The sequence below is a fragment of the Mustelus asterias genome, chromosome 10 (assembly GCF_964213995.1).
Source record: "Mustelus asterias chromosome 10, sMusAst1.hap1.1, whole genome shotgun sequence".
Taxonomy (NCBI): Eukaryota; Metazoa; Chordata; class Chondrichthyes; order Carcharhiniformes; family Triakidae; genus Mustelus; species Mustelus asterias.
Genome location: NC_135810.1, coordinates 55151210 through 55166401, shown reverse-complemented (window position 1 = coordinate 55166401; position 15192 = coordinate 55151210). Strand labels below are relative to the sequence as shown.

General features: G+C 46.0%; 1 protein-coding gene across 2 annotated transcripts in view; it reads left to right on the top strand.

Annotated features, from left to right (window-relative positions):
• Positions 1–9537, top strand: part of mettl21e (methyltransferase like 21e) — a 33817-nt gene extending 24280 nt beyond the window's left edge. For both annotated transcript variants that reach the window (XM_078221723.1, XM_078221724.1), the window contains one exon: positions 7321–9537. In XM_078221723.1, the coding sequence (XP_078077849.1) occupies positions 7321–7763 (443 nt within the window). In that variant the 3' untranslated portion in view covers positions 7764–9537. The remainder of the gene's footprint in view (positions 1–7320) is intronic.
• The last annotated feature ends 5655 nt before the right edge of the window (positions 9538–15192 follow it).

Below are 15192 nucleotides of genomic sequence, written 5' to 3'. Positions count from 1 at the left end.
CCTCAGGTATAAAAGTCCCATTCAGGCACTTGAGCAGAGAGGGTGAGTAGGGAGATAAGTCTCTGCTTTCAAACTGGTCCATGCTGCTCACAGGGGGTTGTTTCGTGCTGGCGTTTAAGGTCGTGGGTCAGGGGGCCTGCAAGTGTATAGGGGGCTGTGGGCTGCTGTTGCTCATGAGGTCCAACCTCAGCTTCCCTGCACGGACCCGGGTCAGAGCGCTGACCTCGGGTCTTAGCGCTGACTCTGGGTCCTTGTGCAGGCAGCAGCAAGCACTGTTGTAGGTGGGGGATGGGCTGGAAACTCTCTGAAGTGGCAGTGCTGCAGCCTCGGGACTTGTCGAGCAGCACTGCCTACGGCCACTACTGCATGGGTTCTGGGTATATGTTTGTGAGTGGGGGGAAATGGGGGCTGTGTTGCCATTCTGTGGGGCTATGGGGGGGATATGGGGCGTGTGTGTCCCTGGGGGACTATGGGGAGTGTGTGTGGCTGGGTAGGGGTGAGCTGAGTTCTTTAACCTCTCCATCTGTCCCTCCTCTTCCCCAAGCCCCAACACCGCCCCCCCCCCCCTCCCCCCACACCACTCTTCAGATTGACGAGATGGTTTTTGCAATGCAACCAATTGACCTTGCTGTTCTTTTGGTTGCTGCTGGAGTTGAGGGGGAGGAGCAGGAGGATGAATTGTGGGCAGAGGAAGCCCAGGCCTTACCACTCACAGGAGTAGAGGGAGACAGCCGCCCGAGGGGTGGGCAGGAGAAGGAGGGAGCGGAGGCCTCAGCAGTTCCAAACGCAAGTGTCCTTCAAGCAACTGTCGAACATCACATGCTGTCAACGGCTCCAGCTCTGAAAGCAGACAGTGTGACACCTGTGCCATTTGTTGCAGGACCTGGCACCTCGGGGCATGGGGGGGAGGGGGGGGGTACACACTCCTGGTGGTTGTGAAAGTGACAGCCGTCTTAAACCTTTATGCCACTGAGTCCTTCCAGACCGCCAGTGGAGACCTTTGTGGCATTTCCCAATCATCCGTCCACAAGTGTGTGAAGGAGGTCATGGATGCCTTGTATGCCCGGGCTGGCCAGTATGTTAAATTTGACCTGGACCAGGCCCAGCAGGAAGTCCAGGCTGCAGGATTCATGGCCATCAAGAGGATGCCAAATGTGCAGGGGGTTATAGACTGCACCCACGTCATCCTCAAGGCCCCGGTGAAGAATCCAGGAAGATTCATGAACAGAAAGGGCTTCCATTCAGTAAATGTGGAGTTGGTGTGTGACCATCTGCTGAATATTATGCACATCTGTGCCAGACACCCCGGCAGTGTGTATGACAGTTTCATATTGAGGAGCTCCGATGTCCCAGAGGTCTTTGAGGAGGAGCCCAGGGTGCAGGGATAGCTCGTGGGGGACATGGGGTACTTGCTTCGGACTTGGCTGAAGATGCCTGTGTGGAGGCCTGAGACTGAAATGGAGACCTGGTGTAATGAGGCCCATGTTGCCACCCGCTCAATAGCGGAGCGGTGCGTAGGGCTCCTCAAAATGCGGCTCAGGTGCCTGGACCCCTCTGGCGGGGCCCTCCAATATAGACCCCTGATATTGTCCTGCATTGTGGTGATGTGCTGCGCCCTACACATCCTGGCACAGCAGCGAGGAGACCTTTTTGAGGAGGAAGGCATGGAGGCCGACCAGCTGGGCGTCGCTGGGGTGAGGCTGCCCAGCAGGAGGAGAAAGAGGAAGAGGAAGAGGAGGAGGAGGAAGAGAAGGACAATGATGAGCAACAGCACCCAGGCACTGGAGGGCTGGCAGCAGCAAGGGTCAGGCATGGGAGGGTGGCGAGGGAGGCTCTGATCACCATGCGCTTTGATCACTAGGGGCCTGCGTTGCTGCACATGGGTTCCATTCCCCCCACCACCCCACCCTTGTGCACCCCTACAATCTCCTGCAACACTGTAACATCAGAGTGGCGGGCCTGGCTATTCTGTGTTAGCAAGTTTCTGTGGCAGGCAGGAGGGTGATGACGACTCGCTATGCCCCATTCCGAAGAGGTAGGAGAGGCGCTAAATGAATATTTTTCGTCAGTATTCACACAGGAAAAAGACAATGTTGTCGAGGAGAATACTGAGATACAGGCTATTAGACTAGACGGGATTGAGGTTCATAAGGAGGAGGTGTTAGCAATTCTGGAAAGTGTGAAAATAGATAAGTCCCCTGGGCCGGATGGAATTTATCCTAGGATTCTCTGGGAGGCGAGGGAGGAGTTGCAGAGCCTTTGGCTTTGATCTTTATGTCGTCATTGTCTACAGGAATAGTGCCAGAAGACTGGAGGATAGCAAATGTTGTCCCCTTGTTCAAGAAGGGGAGTAGAGACAACCCTGGTAATTATAGACCGGTGAGCCTTACTTCTGTTGTGGGCAAAGTTTTAGAAAGGATTATAAGAGATAGGATTTATAATCACCTAGAAAGGAATAATTTGATTAGGGATAGTCAACACGGTTTTGTGAAGGGTAGGTCATGCCTCACAAACCTTATTGAGTTCTTTGAGAAGGTAACCAAAGAGGTGGATGAGGGTAAAGCAGTTGATGTGGTGTATATGGATTTCAGTAAAGTGTTTGATAAGGTTCCCCACGGTAAGCTATTGCAGAAGATACGGAGGCATGGGATTGAGGGTGATTTAGCGGTTTGGATCAGAAATTGGCTAGCTGTAAGAAGACAGAGGGTGGTGGTTGATGGGAAATGTTCATCCTGGAGTTCAGTTACTAGTTGTGTACCGCAAGGATCTGTTTTGGGGTCACTGCTGTTTGTCACGTTTATAAATGACCTGGATGAGGGCGTAGAAGGATGGGTTAGTAAATTTGCAGATGACACTAAAGTTGGTGGAGTTGTGGACAGTGCGGAAGGATGTTGCAGGTTAGAGAGGGACATAGATAAGCTGCAAAGCTGGGCTGAGAGGTGGCAAATGGAGTTTAATACGGAAAAGTGTGAGGTGATTCACTTTGGAAGGAGTAACAGGAATACAGAGTACTGGGCTAATGGTAAGATACTTGGTAGTGTGGATGAGCAGAGAGATCTCGGTGTCCATGTGCATAGATCCCTGAAAGTTGGCACCCAGGTTGATAGGGTTGTTAAGAAGGCGTACGATGCGTTAGCTTTTATTGGTAGCGGGATTGAGTTTCGGAGCCATGAGGTCACGTTGCAGCTGTACAAAACTCTGGTGCTGCCGCACTTGGAGTATTGCGTACAGTTCTGGTCGCCGCATTATAGGAAGGATGTGGAAGCATTGGAAAAGGTGCAGAGGAGATTTACCAGGATGTTGCCTAGTATGGTGGGAAGATCTTATGAGGAAAGGCTGAGGGACTTGAGGCTGTTTTCATTAGAGAGAAGAAGGTTAAGAGGTGACTTAATAGAGGCATATAAGATGATCAGAGGATTAGATAGGGTGGACAGTGAGAGCCTTTTTCCTCGGATGGTGTTGGCTAGCACGAGGGGACATAGCTTTAAATTGAGGGGTGATAGATATAGGACAGATGTCTGAGGTAGGTTCTTTACTCAGAGAGTAGTAAGGGCGTGGAATGCCCTGCCTGCAACAGTGGTGGACTCGCCAACATTAAGGGCATTTAAATGGTCATTGGGTAAATGTATGGATGATATTGGAATAGTGTAGATTAGATGGGCTTTAGATTGGTTTCACAGGTCGGCGCAACATCGAGAGCCGAAGGGCCTGTACTGTGCTGTAATGTTCTATGTTCTATTATGATGATGCCCTGGTGCAAACTAGTCTGACTCCTACCTGAGCTCCGCATGCAAGCTGGCACCTGGACTCACATCTGGGTGGTGGGTAAGGGAGCACTAAACCCCCATGCGTGGCCTGGAGTGAGAAGAGTGGGAATCTCTCGGGGGCTCTGGGAATGTCATGGCAGATGCTGTAAGTCGCTGCCAATGCATGCCACCCACTGCAGCCAGTGAATTATTTGAGCACCTTGATTTTCTCATTAGCAGTGCGTTGAGGGGCCTCCCTCACTGACATCAATGTGCAGGGTCCTGCTGGCAACCGTTGGGGCAAGTACGTTCCTGTTAGAGGCTAATCAGAGACAAATTAGTCACAGGTGTGGGGTGAAGTAACATTTATTGGTGCCAATAAAAGTGCCTTCAAAATAAGTGATAATATAAAAACATGTGAACATGAGACTTTGAAGTGCCTAAATATTTTATCTAACTAGTGTTGCCCTTCAGCCATGCTATCTTAGTGCCGCTGCACCTTCTTAACTTTACGTGGCCTACCACTACATCTCGGTGCCTCCCCACATTGGAGGTGAAGGTGGCCAGCTGCCTACTGTGTCCCATGGCCTGTGCTGCCCTTGGCAGGCGTCCTCTGCAAGGCCTGGACCTTGAGGGCCCTGGCCTGCTTCCAGGTGACTGGGACGTTTCCATGACACTCTCTCCATCCCGCTGCCCCTGAGATGCCCTGGTGTCAGGATGGGGGCAGTCAGAATGTGTAGCCACAACCGCAGTCTCCTGGGTGGAAGCCCCTGGCACAGGCTCGAGCCCTTCCTCCTCTTTAGGGGTTCCTGTGGCCCCTGGATCACTCCATGGGATGGCGATGATTCTGCAGAAGCTCTGGCGTCACCTGGCACTTCTAATCTGGGAGGACCACCAGTGTTCTTGCCATGGTGGTTGAGCCCTCAGTGATGGCTCACTGAGTGGAGGCCGCCTGTCAATGGCCACGGCAAGTGCCCTCTGAGACTGGGCCACGCTCTGCAGCCCCTCAGCCATGACCCTTTGTGGCCGGGTCACATACTGAAAGGCTGCTGCCATAGCCCACTGTGTCTCAGCGCTGTTCCGCTGGGTCTCCTGCAAGCTTGCGAGCCTCTCAGCCATGGGCCACAGAATCTTGAGAAGCCTGTTCAGTCCCTCACCTGTGGCCTGCTGTGACTCGGACGTGGCCCTCTGGGACTCTGCTATGGCCTGCTGTGACTTGGCCATTACTTGGAGCCTGCCACTCATGGTGAGGTTTTCCTGCCCCAAGCTTTCCACTGCCGATGCCACCCTTGCAGTGTTGGCCTGGGAACCATGCACGACAGGCAATAGCTGGTCCACCTGAAAGCTTTGGGATTCCTCCCAACAGCCTCACAGTTGGTCCAGTGTTGCTGTCAGCCCCTCCTGCATTCCCTGGCTCTGTTGCTGCATCTCCAGCAGCTGAGAGAGAAGTGATCTCGGAGGCCCAGCATGTAGCCTGGGGCCAGCTGAGTCCTTGCCTCCGGCAGGTCCCCGCGTGCCAGAGGCCTCGGACGTTCCCTCCTCCACCCAATGTACATCAGCAGATATGTTGTGTGCACTAGAGAGTGACCCAGATGCCTCGCCACTAACTTGACCCACTGGTGTGAGTGTCTCTGGGATGGTGAGTTGCAAGGTGGAAACTGATGCAAAACTGATGCCGCCTCAGAGGTCCTTCATCCGTTAACTCCGAGGAGTCTTCTGAGCTGTCGGGCAGGATAGGTGGGAGCAGCAGTGGGGGGCTGCAATGCCAGATGGCTCAGGCACATCGGGGTCCCTTCCTGCAACACAGGACACAAGGATAAGTGCAAGGGAGGGAGAGGAATCTGGGCTGCATGCAACTTACTTGAGATTTCTCCAACAAGTGGAGGATTGGCTGGTGCTCACTTCTATGTTCCAGCCCAACCATGTTGTTGATAATGGTCCACGTGCCCTCCTCTCCCACAAGCTCCAGTGCCCGCTCCTCAAAGGGGGTGAGGACCCGGATCTCAGGCACACCAGCCCCTGTCTTCACCCTCTCCTGGCGATTATGGGCATTCTTCTCCTGTGGGGACAGAAGGAGCCATGTAAAATCTGATAGCACGAGTCCTGCAGGGTTTCAGGGGTGGCCCTCAGAGAGCAAGGGTTGTGAGACTCTTGGTGGGGGGTGGGGAGGGGGGGGTTGCTTGGGGGTTAGAGGCTGAAAACATGCAGGGTGCTGGGGGTGGCGGTATCTGGGGGTCATTCAGGGAGAAGATGCAAGATGAGGTTAAAAACTCACCCTTGCAGCCCAGATGAGGTCATTCAGTTTTTTGTGGCTCTGTTTCCTGATTCTCCTGGCCAGTGTCCTGGCACTAACGCATGCTGCCATTGCCTCCCAGGCTGCGTTTCCATCCCTTCCCCGGGACGGTCCTGCTGGGCGGAAGAGGGTGGCCCGTCTTCCCTCCACCGCCTCCAGAAACCTGACCAGATCAGTATCTGAAAAATGGGGAGCTGTCTTCCTGGAGGCCATTTCTTCCTGCACTGCCTGCCTGTCTGTCCATCCTTGGGGTTTTTATGGAGCTCTCCCTTGTTAGGCTGCAGACAGTTTGGGTGAGTCACACGCCCATTAGAGCATTCCAGTGAGTTTTTAATGCAGTTTGCCTTGTTACCATGGAGGGGAAGCTAAGTCAGCACTTGCAGATGTGCTGATTGGTGAGTTGGGGAGGGTAGGGAGGGGGAGATTTGTGCCTCTGTGATGATCGGGGACTAGGGAGAAGGTCATGTCAGGCAATCAGGGGCCAAAGGGGAGTGATGAGAGGGCCATGTGCAAGGGGGTCCGTGGGGAGTGGTTAAGGGGTCAGTAATGTTGGGGGGATCTCTGATGTCCGTGGGCGGGAGGGGAAGTCTGTATTTGGCCCACGGGGTGTCTGTCAGGAGAGTTGGTTTTTTTCCCGTTTTTCTTGCACATGCGCAGTTTGTGGCTCCGATCTGAGCTGCTGGCTGTCTGGGAATTAAGCCCCGCCCACTGCCTCTAGCAGCTAGAAATGGTCTAGCCCATATTTTCAAAAACTGAGTCCATAAGATTGGGCGTGAATATTCGTCCGAAAACCAGATCAGGAACTCTCCCATTTTCACGCTAGCTGGACACTCATAAAATTCCACCCAACATCATCAGTAAACCATGTATTGCATTATCTGAGTACCCCTTACATTAGTGATCCACAAAATAATGCCCATGTTTAGCTAAACAACAAATTTTGCAGATGTGTACACATAGAAAGAACACTCACTGACAATTGTACACATTTGGAAATCACAGGAACAATTTTGCAATTCTTGTTAAAGTTAATTAGCATAAATTTGCAATGAGTATACATGCAATTTCTCAAAAGGTGGTTGAGGTTCCTGGCAGATGACTGTATGTGTAAAATGACCCTATATTCTATGCACAATGTCAACTCACAGGATGTATTTAAGTATAAAATGTATACTTCCTTGCATGCGATCTTACTGTACGCATCCTAACAGATTCTTTCAAATTGCATTTTTTGATGATACTATTTGTCTATTTTCTAAGTATATATTCCTGACTTTGCAGGTTCCAACGTGACTGCTACAGATCTGCCTCATTTACTGGGCAACTTACAGTATAATATATCACGAAACACAAAACTGAGAAGTAAATATCAGCCACGGGTCAAAGAACTTAGTTGGGGCGTAGATTTGGAAAAAAACTTCCCCAAAAGTGATTGTCATTATGATTATGTAATGGCTGCCGATGTTGTGTACAGTCACCCGTACTTGGATGAACTTCTAATGACTTTTGATCACTTATGTCAAGATGACACCATTATCTTGTGGACAATGAGATTTAGGCTGGAGAAAGAAAACGCCTTTGTGGAAAAATTCCAATGTCTATTTGACACTGAAGTTATATATGATCTCCCAATTTTACAGATCAAATTGTATAAAGCACAAAGAAAAGCCTTGTGTCCGGGTAAAATGATAACACAGGGGTCAGAAAGGGAACTTAAGCACTAACTGCGCATATCTGTGAAGCAATTGTTCTCCATATCATGATGAGCTAAGTTTAATTCCTTGCAAATCAGACTTGCAAGATGTTCTGATGCAGTATCATTTCAACAAAGTTTAGATTGCCAGTCTTGTTTCCAATGCCTGCCAAGACTTCCCAGCTAAGAAGCCTTCTAAGGCAAGTCTAGCTACCAACATGTCTAAACTGCAGGCGTAATTGAAAAGATGCCTCCAGACGTGATCTTTGGCATTGGCAGACTAGCTTGGGATCAGAAACTGTCAGATGATATGTCTCTTGCTAAGCTTGAAATCAGAAAGTGCCTGCATTATTTACATTACAGCAGCACAGTCACTCAATGTTCAAGCTTTCAGGCATATCAAGAAGGAGCTGAAGTGTTCTACCCACTTGTTCTACAGCATTGCCAGACATTTTACTTAAATTTTAGCAAAAACATTTCTTTTAGCTACAATGAAAAGCTCTAAACTCTCCATTTCTGTTTTGATTTTTTTAAGATACTACTTAGCTGTTTTTGAAAATTAGCCATTCCAAAATGAGGGAATATGTTGAAAGTCTAAAAAGTAAACTTAGATTTTGTGTATTTTTTGAATCTATAAACAAGCCCCCCTTAGCGTGTTAAAAGATTAAGTAATGTTGCTAAAAATAACCATTTGAGGCAAAGGAGAAGACGTTAGGTTGGCAAATAAATGCCTTCATGGTTTGCCTCCCATACATGACTGCCACACGTACAGAGTGTAAATGAAGCAAGAGACAGAATAGGCTCAGAATAACTTCCATGGGAGGCAGCATTCTTCAATCCTCTGGCAAGAATCTGGAAATAAAATGCTACTGGCAATTATATTGCCATGCAGCACAATCCTGAATAACAAATGTGAATTGTCAATCACTGACCTTTCTTTAACTAAAGTAATAATTTTCAAAATGTAACTGTTAGCTATGTAATTTGTATATATGATTAAATAATATTTAATCCATAATTAGTTCACCATAATAACAAACTAGTTCACATCATTTTTGTTTGGTTGTACACTTTGTGAAGCTAATTTCTTACTTTGTCTCTTTTGGAAGATGAAGAGCTACTAATAATTATGAATCCTTTGAGGGAAACTTGTCTATTTCCTATTTAATGATCCGCACTGGTAATTTGCTTCATTTGTTGACGACCCTTTGTTAAACAAATTTTGCCTGACTTGCCTACTTACTTCAACTTTTCTTATCTAGTCCTCTCCATTTGGAATTCAGTATACATCAGAAAGAAGTATCTGTTACCAACATATGAAATCCATTCACAAGCGTAAAATCTTCAATAAAGTATCACGAATGTGTAGTTGTGATATTATAGATTTTGTAAAAAAGCTAATCTTCCTTTTAATTGTACACAAGAAGACTTAAAGATGGCTGCCAAATCCAGAGAGTCTTCAAATGTCATGCTGGCAGAACCATTAAAGAAAAGGGACCTTCACTCATGCCCCAAAGTTGCTCTACCTGCTGATTCCACCGACAAAAGCAAAGACTGACCAATCGACTATCGAAGCCATCGTAGCTGCTGAACCCTTCACTCCAGACAACTAACACTTCAACTGCAATCTACAGGCCTGCAAAAATATTTTACACAGAGTGATTTGAAATCTTATCTTTAAATACTTTTTTTTCTTTATCTGCATTTTAATCTTTGCTTCTGTATTTTAGTTAATAACTTTGTCACTTTAGTTTAGTAACTTTCAGCTTTGTAATAAACTATTCTTTATCTTATTTAAGAATAAAGTTTGACTGCTGGTTTGCTTTAAATTGAACCACTCCCAAATTAACAGAGGGCTACATATACACCCACAAATTCTTAACTTATGGGCTACTTTGAGAAAATGCCCTTTATGTGGTTGTGACGCACCTCTGCCATCAGACACTCCCAAAACAACAATCCTTCCTCAACTCCATTTTCCAAGTTGTGGCATTAATCTTAAAGAGCTCACTGAACCCTCACCAATCTCACATTCCTTTCAATGACCAGAACTGTGCTGGAGATGAGAATCCATTCAATTTAAAAATTGCAGTTTTTGATGTATGTTGTACATTTTGCTACGTCGCACAACAGTTTAGATTGTTTCTTCACTGCCTGGGGTCCTGAACTTTATTTTAGTGAGGTGAGAGTAACTGCCCTTGACACCAAGCGCAGCATCAAGAGATCCTAGCGAAACTAATTCAATGGGAACTGGGTGTGGGTGGGACACACTTTGGAATTGTATCTAGCCGTTGAACATTAATCATCTCAGTCCCAGGACATTTATTCAGAAGTTCCTCGCACTAGTGTCCTAGGTCCAACTATCTTCAGTTGCTTCATCAATGACCATTCCTTCGTCATCAGGTCAGAAGTCAGAATGTCTGATGATAATTGCCAAGTACTCAATCTCATTCCCAACTCATAGAAATCATAGAAATCATAGAAACCCTACAGTGCAGAAGGAGGCCATTCGGACCATCAAGTCTGCACCGACCACAATTCCACCCAGGCCCTACCCCCATATCCCTACACATTTACCCGCTAATCCCTCTAACCTACACATCTCAGGACACTAAGGGACAATTTTAGCATGGCCAATCAACCTAACCCGCACATCTTTGGACTGGGTGAGGAAACCGGAGCACCCGGAGGAAACCCACGCAGACACGTGGAGAATGTGCAAACTCCACACAGACAGTGACCCAAGCCGGGAATCGAACCCAGGTCCCTGGAGCTGTGAAGCAGCAGTGCTAACCACTGTGCTACCGTGCCGCCCTCAAATACTCCTCAAATACTAAAATAAACCAGAAAAAGTTGGAAATATTCAGCAGGTCTGGCAGCATCTGTGGAGAGAGAAACAGAGTTAGCTTTTCAGGGATGATTTTCCTCAGAACCTGAAATGTTAACTTTGTTTCTCTATTTTCCTTTTTATTTCAGATTTCCAGCATCTGCAATATTTTCGTTTTCCCCAGATACTGAAGCAGTCTGCCACTGCATACAAGAAGATCTGGATAACTTCCAGGCTTAGGCTGATACATGGCAACTAACATTTGCACCACTCAAGTGCCAAACAACGACTATCTTCTATAAGATAGAATCTAACCACCTCACTTTGATGTTAAATGACGTCTTCATGGGTGGCACGGCGGCACAGTGGTTAGCACTGCTGTCTCACAGCACCAGAGACCCGGGTTCAATTCCCGGCTTGGGTCATTGTCTGTGTGGAGTTTGCACGTTCTCCCCGTGTCTGTGTGGGTTTCCTCTGGATGCTCCAGTTTCCTCCTACAGTCCGAAAGATGTGTTGGTTAGGTGCAGGGACCGGAGTGTGGTGACTAAGAGAATTTCACAGTAACTTTATTGCAGTGTTAATAAGTAAACTTTAAATGGCACCACTGCTGAATACAATCAAGATCCTGAAGGTTAATGTTGATCATACACTTAACCAGACCAGTCTTAAAATACTGTTACTACAAGAGCATACCAGAGGCTAGGAATCCTGCAGCAAATAACTCAATTCCTGACTCCCCCAAAGCCTGCCCACCATCTACAAGGTACAAGTCAGGAGTGTAATGGAATACTTACCACTTACCTGGATGGGTGCAGCTCTAACAACACTCAAGAAACTTGACACCATCCAGGACAAAGCAGCCACTTGATAGGCACCCCATCCAACACTTTAGATATTCACTCTCTCCACCACTGATGCACATGACGCACCGCAATAAACTATCAAAGCACCTTCCAATCGCTGAAGAAAGCTGATGATTAGTTTCCATGCTTTTTAACAAAGGTATGGACAAAAATGCTAAAAGCTCTTGCAGTGAGAAATTAAATGAAATCTACCGGAGGGACCTGGACACAGATCTCTTTGAGGATGAAGTGAAACAGTTCATCGCTAATGATGAGTTCTGTGCTTTAAGCTCACCAGCTGATTTCTTCAGACTGGTTCGTGATGGTTCGCAGGCAACCTGTCCAAATGTGGAAACCATTCTGACAATAATTGACAAATGCTTGCATTGAATGTTCTTTCTCTGTATTGTGAAGAGTTGAATATTATTTGTGAAGTCCAATAAGTCAGGAACAGTTGACAAGTTTAGCAATATTGACATTTGGAAGTGTCTCTTTACAAGATTTTATCTATGATGACAAAGCTGATGATTTTCTAAAGATAAAGTGTAGGAAAAAAGCTATCTAAATTGCCAAGCTGAAAGGGATGAAGCAAAATATCTTTTTTTAAAAAGTCCCTCTTCCATATTCATTTGTTCAAATTCAGTTTTTCAAAATGGACCATTGCTGCTCTGAGTCACTGCTGCAGCTGATCACATGCTGAGAATTCTAACCACCATTGCTCTCAAGACTGGCCTTCAGAAAGTCTCTAGGACAAAGAACAGAATCCTGCCAGACAAAGCCACTTGAAATTGGACTTAAATCCCTGGACTCTATTAACATGAATTTATGCCAGAAACCTTTTTGTTTTTTTATCAGAGGAAGTTACCTTTTATTTTTAAATGTGACTCTGTGAAAAAGACAGCCTATATATCTTGTTGATCAGCGTATTTTCTCCTCCACTGGCTCATTCTGAACAGATCCTAATTGTGATAGATGAATCTTTGCCAGGCAATGTTTTTACTGTCACTTATAACATTCAATTAAAATGACCTAACTACGGGACTTGACCATTTCACATTCTTCTAATTGCATAGCCTCATTATTTACATCTCCTTATGGATCACAAATATGCATTAAAATAAGCTGCTCCAAGTAAGTGTATTTCCAGATTCCTGTGGTTACAGTTCTCGGTAATAGTTTGAGTTTGCCACCATGGAGCTGCCCATGCTGGAGTGATGCCATCAGCTGATTCTTCCATCTTGCTTCTCGTCAGTAAGTTCCAAGTTTACTCACCTCAAAACTCACGTCATAATATTAACCATCTTTACTAGCCTTCAGACAAGACATAAGCTTGGATTCCAGCAATTCCATTATTCATACAGGCATGTTTTTTACAAGAAGCAGAGATCAATAGATGTATTTTAGTGGCTTCCACCTTTGTGTTCTGGGGGTGAGGGCAGATGAGGTTTGGTGGGGGAGGGGAGTGGCAGAAATGAAGGTCAGCACAGGTCCGCACTAACTGTAAATCCACCTCTGGGTCTTGTCTTATATCAGACGCTATTTCCTGCAGCAGCTTCTCCATAGCGGCCACCGTCCAACCTGTGTTGACCGTGACTTCTCCATTGTGCATTGCAATCTGGTGACAACCCTGTGTCATGGTCGAGGCATGACTAGGGAAGCCAGACATCCGGCTTTAGGCCGGACAGTCCAGCTTTTGAGCACTCTATCCTCCATCCGGCGCCACCTCGAGCCGGACGTTAATTTGTCCTCCTTTTTTGGGTCTGACTAAAAAACTTATATAAATTACCTCAGATATACTTAAAACAGTGGGAACTGAAAGCTATAACAACCGTTAACGTATTTTTATTATATGTAGTTGCCGTTGTCAACACTGCTGATGAGCCGCAGTGTACGGGTCACATCAACACGTCCGAGAGGGTCAGTCTGCCCAAAGCTGCAGTGGAGAGTGGTTGACTTTTTCGTTCTTGTTTCAAGCCCCGAAAGAAATGCCGAAAAGAAAGACTATATTTAACCATGAATGGGCCAAAGAATTTGGATTTATTGCTAAAAGCAGAAAAGATGACTTTCATGTTTTTTGTACACTATGCAGTTGTGATGTGGAGATTGGCAGGAAGGGAAAAAGTGCAGTTGAACGACACACTACCACAGATAAACATAAAGTTAACACTCGTACTGCTGGTACGTCATCATTGTTATCATTTTTCTCCCCAGCTCGATCAACTCAAGATGACAAAATCTTGGCTGCAGGACTGTGTAAAGTGTATCATGCTGTGAAGCATCATCAGTCATACAGAAGTGTTGATTGTGGAGTAAAAGTTGACAAAGAAATATACAGTGACTCATTGATAGTGAAAGGTGTAACATGTGGGAAAACTAAAGCAAAAGCTCTGTGTGAAAAGATTCTAGCACTGTATTCTGTACAAAAGCATGTGGAGTATATCAAAGAACATGGCTTGCCCTCTTCAGTAGCAACTGATGCTTCAAACAAAGGTGCAACAAAGTGTTTCCCAATACTTCTGAGATACTTTCATTTTGAGAAGGGAGTGCAACATGTGTTACTTGACTTTTACAGCGATAACAATGAATCATCAGAGGACATAACAAATCAGCGACTGGTTAAACTAGAGACATCAGGTCTGGATCTGAATAAAGTGTCTGTATACACTGCTGACAATGCAAGTGTAAACTATGGAAAACACAACAGTGTTTATCAAAAACTGAAAATGGCTCAAAAGAACATTATTGCTGCAAGTTGTCTGGCCCATATTTTGTACAATGCAACAAGATTTGCTACAGGAAAACTGGAAATTGATGTTGAAAATATTGTGCTCAAAGTGTACAACCATTTCAGCATCTCAGCTAAAAGAACAGCACAGTTAAAGGAATTCTGTGAATTTGTGGATGTTGATAATCGTTAATTGATAATTGTTGATAACTGTTACGGCATGTTGTAACTAGATGGCTCTCTCTTTTGCCATCTATTGACAGAATACTTAAGTGCTGGGAAGTCCTAAAAAGTTATTTTCAGAGTCTCGGTGAGGAGGAGTGCCCCAAGGTACTGTGGAAATGCTCTGGAGATGAAGGAAATGCCTGTGAATCGTCAGAGATCTATTTCTTCTTCCTCGGTCACACTCTTAAATTGTTCTCAGACACTATTGAAGCACTAGAAGCCAAGCCATTCAGCATAATTTCAGTATTTAAGCTAATGGCTGAACTGGAAAGCAAACTTGAGAGAAGAGTAAAGGACTGTTTTTTTTGGCTTTGCAGTGAACACCAAGCTTAGCCAGCTTACCCCTGATGTGTCTAAGAAATGTGAAGCAGACTTCATTGTTTTCTATGAAAGAGCCATAAAGTACTTAAGTGACAGGTATGACTTCTCCGAAAACAGCTTTCATAACAAAGTGTCAAAATTGAGCTTAAAACAAGTGCCATACCTTTTGGAGAATTCTGTGTTGCAGTCAAGGCCTGTAACCTTCAAGATATTGATATGGATGAATTGTCTCGTCACTGGACACAGGTGAGGTCCCAGAGGATTGGAGGATAACTGGACTTGCGGATAGCGAAGAGCATTGTCGGGCAATACAGCAGGATATAGATAGGCTGGAAAATTGGGCGGAGAGGTGGCAGATGGAGTTTAATCCGGATAAATGCGAAGTGATGCATTTTGGAAGAAATAATGTAGGGAGGAGTTATACAATAAATGGCAGAGTCATCAGGAGTATAGAAACACAGAGGGACCTAGGTGTGCAAGTCCACAAATCCTTGAAGGTGGCAACACAGGTGGAGAAGGT